The sequence below is a fragment of the Stegastes partitus genome, unplaced genomic scaffold, assembly GCF_000690725.1.
Source record: "Stegastes partitus isolate 25-593 unplaced genomic scaffold, Stegastes_partitus-1.0.2 Scaffold491, whole genome shotgun sequence".
Classification (NCBI taxonomy): domain Eukaryota; kingdom Metazoa; phylum Chordata; class Actinopteri; family Pomacentridae; genus Stegastes; species Stegastes partitus.
The window spans coordinates 154629-162677 of record NW_007578222.1 but is presented as its reverse complement, the minus strand read 5'-3'; the positions used below and the strand labels follow the sequence as shown (position 1 = coordinate 162677).

Here is an 8049-nt window from a genome sequence, read left to right as displayed (position 1 = left end):
TACATCTGATGATGGAACATCTTTCTACATGATGGTGGAACATCTTTCTACATGATGGTGGAACATCTTTCTGCATGATGGTGGAACATCTTTCTGATGGTGGAACATCTTTCTACTCTGCAGACTCTAAACTGGACTAAAACGTGTCCAAAATCATTTATATTGTCTGTAATTACTTAAAAATTGTGATTTTAATAGATTTCCAGACATTTTTAGCCTACTTCAAGTATTTTGGAGAGTGTTCTTCTTAGTTTGAGGTCATTTTTCAGTGACTTTGGACACATGTAGATAAACATCTGCAGCATGTGGAGACGACATGCTTCCAGTTTGTCTGACTTTGTGCTTTTTGTGTCTTCAGTGTCGCTGCCGTCGGTGGAGCTCGGCTGTGGCCTCGGCGTCACCCTGGTGCTGATGCTGCTGCTCTTCGTGGTCTACCACGTGTTCTGGCTGGAGCTGCTGCTGCTCTACCGGTCCTGGTTCGGCACCGACGAGCGCCACACAGGTGAGTCCACCTCCAGCGGCGGCCCGGACCGGCGACCGCAGCAGCTCTCTGCTCTGATTACAGAAAGGCATTAAGCCGTAAAGTTGTCGCTTTTTACGTCCCGACACTAAATTTCTCCGGTTACGGTCGGTTCCGTTCTGTCTGGCTGCAGCCGGAGCATTTAGATTATTAAACTTTAAATTCAAGCAGCTCGGTGAGAGATTGAATCTGCTGTGAAACCAGAAGACGTGCTGCTGCTGCTCAGCTTCACGCTCAACAGAAACCTCCTGATCTGGTGTCTGGTGTGTTACAGTCAGAAAGCTCCACCTGAGTTGAGTCACAGATCATTGTTCTTATCTGAATGTGTTTTTCTGTGTTAAAGTGATCTTATAACTTATCTAACACAGTTTTTAGACGTGAACTCTGTCATAGACGTAATAGATCAACCACACAATCTGATTATTTCACATTAACGTTATCGTGCATCTTCAATCATTTACACGAGTGACGACTGACTGTTAAAATAAACGCAGCAGAACCAGTGAACAGAGGAGCCGGTTGGTGGAGATCCATCCAGCTGATGGTGGAACATCTTGACTCAAAACTGGACGAGAAATTCTCCAAAATGAATGAAATGCTCCATAATGACTCAAAAAGTGTAATTTTTAACTAATTTTGAATCATTTTGAACTAGTTTAAGGTCATTTTGGACCATTTCTGACTCGTTTTTGAACAATTTAATGTTACTTTGGACAAGTTTCAAATCATTTTTGCATGATTTTAGGCTGAGAAAGCAGAAGCAGACACACAAAAAACACAAAACACTTGCCTGAAATTAGTCACAATTGTTCTTAGTGACTCAAACATTATCATTTTAAACTAATTTCAAGTTATTTGGGGCAATTTTTTGTCATTTTGGACAGTTTAATATTACTTTGGACCAGTTTCAGGTTGTTTTAAACATGCTTTTGAGTCATTTTGGACAGTTTTAGATCGTCTGAGAGGAAAATAAATCATTCTGGATGAATAAATAAATGCAGCACGGCTCAGAACCAGAGAACAGAGGAGCCGGTTGTTCAACGTGGTGGAACATCTGCAGCTATTGTTTTTATTACAACATGAACCCATTGATGTAATCCTGGGAGTGAGGACGAGCAGCAATAATACTGCAATTAATCATTTACACTGTAAAAAAAATAAAAATCTGTAAAAACAGTCAAAGCTGAGAAAATATATTAAAAAACTGTAAGAACCATAAAACAGCTTTAAATGGAGTCACATGGTGTCATTTTAGTCACGTTTAAATACAGATTAAAGAAAGTTCACTTTGAGGTTTTTCTCTATAAACAGGATGTTTGTGAACGCACCGATAAAGAGGCAGAAAGTTGGTATCGATCTGATAAACGTGGAAATGACGTTTGTCTATAATCAATAATCAATCAATGACCTGTGTGTGTGTGTGTGTGTGTGTGTGTGTGCAGACGATAAGGAGTACGACGTCTACATCTCGTACGCCAGGAACAGTGAAGAGGAGCAGTTTGTTCTGTCCACGCTCAGAGGAGTTCTGGAGAACGAGCTGGGCTATTCAGTGTGCATCTACGACAGAGACAGCCTGCCTGGAGGGAGTGAGTACTACACAGTGTACTACACAGGAATACTGCAGTACTACACAGTAATACTTCAGTGTACACTTCCACTGCCGTACACACTCACTGGTACTACTACAGCTTCTAGTACCTGCTCCTAACTCCAGTATTGTTGCTGCTCCAACTCCTAGTCAGTACCTCTGCTACTACATCAGCTACTACAGTACTTGTCCTCCTCTTTGTACTACTGCTACAGTCCATTACTACGTGTGCCGTTTCTAGTAGTACTGCTCTTCACCCTTCTAGTCTCATCTTGTACTCCTGCTAATACTTCAGTACTACAGATGGTATTACTACGACTTCTTCTGCTACTTATCCGTCTTCTTGTCCTTCTGTTGAATATTCTTGTACTTCGACCTGTTATGTTAGTACTACAACTGCTACCACTCCTCCTACACTCAGTACTACTGTTACATCTCCTGCTTCTACATCAGCTATTTCGGTACTTGCAGTACTTTTCTTGCTACTACTACCACTGGTACTCTTTCGAGTGCTTCTCTTGCTCCTACTACTGCTCTTCCTACACCTACGAATACTTCATCCACAAGTACTACTGCTAGTACTCTAACTTCTGCTACTGCATCTCGTCCTCCTGCTTCTTCTGGCGTTACTACGTGTACTCTTTCTACTTCGACCAGTCCTACTGCTGCTGCTGCTCCTCCTCCAGCCACTACTGCAACTCCTACTGTTCCAGCTACTGCAGTACTTGTAGTACTCCTGCAGTACTGACCTGCCGTCTTTCTGCAGCCATCACCGACGAGACTCTGAGCTTCGTGGCCCGCAGCCGGCGCCTCCTGGTGGTGGTGAGTCCGGGCTACGCCTCGCAGGGCTCCCAGACGCTGCTGGAGCTGAAGGCCGGCATCGACGGCATGGCGCTGGGCGGACACCTGCGGGTCATCCTGGTCCAGTACAAGCCGGTGCAGAGGCAGGGCTGGGTCCGGGAGCTGAGGAGGGCCCGGGTGGCTCTGGCGCTGGTCCGGTGGCAGGGGGACAAGTCCAGGGAGCTGACGTCCCGGTTCTGGAAGAGGCTGAGGGTGGAGCTGCCTGTGAGGCGGGTCAGCCGGGGGGATGAGGAGGAGGAGGAGGGGAGCAGTAAGGAGGCGATTCTGATGAGGCTTCACAGTCAGAACAGCACCAACTCCCAGACGGGCCTCATCAGCAACACCGTCAAAGACCCGCAGAAGGTTCTGAACTGTGCGGCGTAGCGTCGACGGCGCTGCTGTTAGCATCATGTAGCTTTACGGTTCCTGATTGACATTCATCAGCTCAAAGCATTTCACAAAGACCTTCAAACAGAAACACCCGACAAATCCAACGTTAGTTTTAGGTTCCGTCAGGGATCTGTGGCAGAACCAGTCGACAAAAAGATCCGGTTTTCATGTTTAAGTGACACCCTCTGCGATCTCTTTCGACTCAGTTTCAACATCAGAACAAAGCATTAAGGAGGCTTAAGTTTACCGCCACGCTAGCAGCTCCAAGAGGGTAATCACGCATTTTCATATCAACACGCTAACATGCTATTAGCTTCTTTTTTTTTGTTTTGGAGTCAAAACATTTCAACCAAGCTAACGACAACTAATTTCTCATAACACATAACTTATATACCTACATAATACCTTTAAATCCTTGAATCAGCGCTACTGGCATAGCTACAAAGTTAACATAAACAATGTTGTTAACTAGCATGCTAATGTTGCATCCGCTACACGGTACATAAGTTACAACTACAATATCTCACATTTACCGGTCATGGAACTAAACGTTTGACCTGAGGATGGGTCAGAACATTTCATGGTCGTCCAGTTCCCAAGTGTTGGTCGGACTGGGAGACGTTTAAGACATTAGAAAGGAAGTTAAAAAGACTAACGTTCCATAACTCAGCTTCAGTGTTAACTGGTCTCTTGTTATCAGCATCATTGTTATAAATCACCGCATCTGCACACTATCGGTTGATCCTTATCACTATATTTCTATGTTGCTTGTTTGTTCAGCGCTTTCAGGAAGTCGGCTACAGTGTTTTGTTTACTGGTCCTTTGCATTTGGTTTTGCTTCTTAATATTCGTGCAACAAGGACTGAGCTCATTGGCTGAGACACCTGTCAGTCAAAGCTAAAATAAATCATCAGACACTAAGACGCATTGCTAGAAATCTGAGGACGTCATGAGTCCATTAAGGCTAAAGTTATGTTGGTACTGTGCTGGAGAGGATATCTACGACTGTAAGGAATCCGATTACTAATTTTACAGGTAAAAACAGGGCATTTTGGCCTGGTGGAATCACTGAAGTCAGCAGGACTCATCCTCAGGGAACCATGAATGTCTGCGGAAAGTTTCATCTCAATCCTTCCAATAGATGCCAAGAAATCTTTAAGTGTTGGACCATCGAGCAGCATTTACACCCCTAAAGCTACACCTGTAGCTGAATGTATCACCTTTTGCAGAAAGTCTTGTCCCGAATACAGTATTTTTTTTTTAATTGTTTATATTGTTTGATAATTTAATGGTGGGAAACGCTGTACTTTATTGCATCTTTAGGGCAAAGTGAAATTCATTCACTTCAATCGTCTGTCTTTACTCATTGCAGCACCTGGTGGCTGGAAGAAGAACTGCATTATAATACACTTTAATACTCAGCTGTGGTGGTTGTTTAACTTCAGTAAGAAAATATTTTGGGGAATCATTCCATTAAAAAAAAAAAACAAAGCACAGATGTAAAGCAGGGTGTCATCTGCATAAAGGAGGATTCATAATTTTATATAGAAGCATCACAGCTATAAAATGTGTCAGAGGGATTCATGCACTGCAGGTTAGGGGTTTTTTTTTAAAGAAAACAGTAAAAATAATCTAATCAGTACTTTAAAGATTTGCGGTTACACTGCACTTTGCTTTTGGTCACTGTTTTCACTGTAAACGTTCAGTATATCTGCAATAACTCAGTTTTCTGTAATAATCTGTTTATATCTAACACTTCATAAAATCTGGATTTTAATGGGGAAAAAGCATCCTGCACTTTGTTATGCTCTAAAGTTTGTAAAATGTTTAATCTTTTGGGGGTTTGTGTTTGGGGTTTTTTTGTTTTTTTTAAATAAATTTTTCATTTAATGTGATGTCACCATCATTATTCATTTCACGTTTCCCATTTTCATAACACAAACACATAAAATGAGGATCACGAGTCACAAATGGTTGAAAACATTGTTTGCACAAACTCCTGGAGTTAAAACTTCTGGTGTTCATTAACACGTATTTGCACCGACATCACAGCAGCATATTATTCACATGAGTAAAGTTTGGCGTCTTAACAAAGTCAACTGACAGGCTGAACTTTTGCTGAACGTTTTACTTCATACTCTTGGACTGAAAATTAATATTTAAAAACGGTTTATCGCCTGCATGTTTTTAGTTTCTGCATTTTCTTTTTTAAAAGGCAGATTTGAGCAGATTTGTGCCGCCTGGAAGGTAAGAAATCAGTTTTGCAACCAGTTTATAGCCCGTTGTGATGGAAGGGACGTTAACGTGCTGTTATTTTATATATACATATAATATGGACGACGTCACAGTAAAAACATCTTTTCTATACAGTTAATCCTGAAAAGTCCAACAGGGCGAGGACTTGGTGGTTATTTATGCAGAACGTAATATAACCTTCAAAATTTACTTTTAAATAGAAGCTATGTCTGTAAAATAAGATTATTTTAATTGTTTAAATACAGTAAAACTGTATTTTTAAGGTCAAATGCTGTAAAAGTATAAATTGCTGTTTGTGAAAATACAGATTTTTGACATGAACATTATTTACAGTACTGACCTGTTTTTTGTTTTCATTTTTCATGCAAATTAATACTCTAATTCTGTGGTTTTAACAGATATTTTTCAATCTGTGAAATAAGTTTAAATATATATATATATAATTCACCATTTTTCAGTCCTTATNGACAGAGTCTGAACAGTTTTATCAGAACAATGAGGTGAAACTGTCCAGATGTTCAGACTGATGGAGACCAACAGGATCAGTGATGGAACTAAAGGTTCATCTTCTAAACACTGACAGGAAGGAGGTGTTACTGATGTTATGACTTGTTTCATACTTTATATTTTTCATAAACTTTGTAGAAACCTGTTTTCACTTTGACATGAAAGAATCTAATTTCACTTCAGTCAGACGTTAAGTTTCATTTTATGCTCAAATATTGTGAAAGAACAAATTACTGTTTGTAAAACTCCACAAAGCTGCACCTCAACGTGTCCTCAGCTGCTTTCTGTTCGACCTCATTCACCTGCAGCTCATCGGGACATTAAACTGAGACGGAGCTTCGTCTGCCAGCAGCCTCTAAACGGTCTCAGCAGCTCGCAGGAGGTTCAGCGTCCGGCGGGTTGAACCGTCCGTTCACAGTCGGCTGCAGCAGCTCGACCGGCTGCACTCTGCCTGATGAATGTTTGAAGAGCGGCGGCTCATGTTCTGACTGTTCTGCTCCGGTTGGTTCTTCTGCTCCTCAGGCTCGGAGGTCCGTCTGGTCTGCAGAGGCCACTTCCCCATCATCCAGCACAACCCGGCCTGGGAGATGTGGTGGACGGTGGACGGGAAGACGCTGGACAAGCTGGGCGACCAGCGGTTCTCACAAAACAACAGGTGCACAGAACACGCGTCACATTTGCATTTTGTGGATCTAAAACGCAATTCAGCGTCAGCGGCTTGTTTTGTAGTGGTGTGGCTTTTGTTTTGACACTTCTGGGCCACCGTACTGCAGAGACACAAAAAGACAGACCAAACAAGCACAGACAGATGTGAAACAACAGAAAGAAACACAGGATAACCGGAGAAGGATGAAAAACTACCAGAAAAGACCAAGAATTACCATAAAGAAATGTAACATGTCCAAGAATAGATGCAAAACAACCACGACCAGACACAAAGCTACCAAAAACAGATACAAAACTACAGAAAGAAACACAAGATAATTAGAAAAACACACTCAGGAACTAAAAGGACTCAAAGAAACGACCATACAGAGACGAAAAAGACCATAAAGACTTGCAACATATCCAAAAATAGATGCAAAATAACAACAAGAAGACACAAAACTACCAAAAACAGACGCAAAACTACAGAAAGAAGCACAAGACGACAAGAAAAACGTTCTAAACAACTACAAAGACTCAAAAAACCAAATGCAAAGCAGATCGACAGAAACTCAGGACGAGCAGAAAGACAAAGAATTAATTTATGACGATGAGTTTGAGAATCTTTTGACATGAATTTATTTTGAAACGCCCGCAGCCAGGTGAAGTACGACTACGGGGACCGGACCATGGAGAACGTCCTGCTGATCCAGGACTTCCTGTCCGAGGACCTGAACAAGGAGTTCAACTGTTCTGTGAGGAACGAGAAAGGCTTCGAGACCCGGAGGGCTCAGCTGCAGGAGGAAGGTGAGGAACCGAGGAGCCGGCGATGAGAACCAAGACGCTCTGATGTTCGCTGGAACTTTAGTTTCACTTTCTGTTTCTGTTCATGTGTTTTATTTGTTGAATGAAGTCGTCTCTTGTCGCTGCGTTTCCTAAAAGTTCACGGTTCCTAAAAGTTCACGGTTCCTGTCCCTCGATGGCGACGTCTCTTGGTAACCAAAACAAGTCTGATCCAGAAATAAAGTCAAACTTGTTCAAAAAGACAAAAAAACAATCCGTAAGGACTTAAGATCTTCATAAAGACTCAGAAACTGTGACACTGAACAAATTTTGAGTCATTTTGAACAAGTTTGTAGTAAATCTAGAGAAATTCAGACTTAAAGGTCAATAAACAAACGCAGCACGGCTCAGAACCAGAGAACAGAGGAGCTAGCTGTTGGAGATACATCCAGCATGGTGGAACATCTTTCTACATGATGGTGGAACATGTTTCTACATCTGATGGTGGAACATCTTTCTA

The 8049-nt window shown here is 41.9% G+C and overlaps 2 protein-coding genes across 2 annotated transcripts in view; both read left to right on the top strand.

Moving 5' to 3' along the window:
* The window catches only part of LOC103361212 (interleukin-1 receptor accessory protein), a 23723-nt gene extending 18495 nt beyond the window's left edge, over positions 1-5228 (top strand). The window contains exons 7-9 of the mRNA XM_008287239.1: positions 359-502; positions 1963-2106; positions 2875-5228. Of these exons, the coding sequence (XP_008285461.1) occupies positions 359-502; positions 1963-2106; positions 2875-3332 (746 nt within the window). The 3' untranslated portion in view covers positions 3333-5228. The remainder of the gene's footprint in view (positions 1-358; positions 503-1962; positions 2107-2874) is intronic.
* Positions 5229-6107: 879 nt separating this feature from the next.
* On the top strand, positions 6108-7667 carry LOC103361201 (interleukin-1 receptor accessory protein-like). Its single transcript, XM_008287226.1, has 2 exons — positions 6108-6756; positions 7405-7667. The coding sequence occupies exons 1-2, from the start codon at positions 6689-6691 to the stop codon at positions 7577-7579; spliced, it is 243 nt and encodes an 80-aa protein (XP_008285448.1). The 5' UTR covers positions 6108-6688; the 3' UTR covers positions 7580-7667.
* The last annotated feature ends 382 nt before the right edge of the window (positions 7668-8049 follow it).

What these genes read in the sequence shown, in the direction of transcription:
- LOC103361201 (XM_008287226.1), top strand. Translation starts at nt 6,689, where the DNA reads ATGTGGTGGACGGTGGACGGGAAGACGCTGGACAAGCTGGGCGACCAG. An exon ending in CGGTTCTCACAAAACAACAG is followed by an intron (nt 6,757 to 7,404) that starts GTGCACAGAACA and finishes AAACGCCCGCAG; the next exon opens with CCAGGTGAAGTACGACTACG.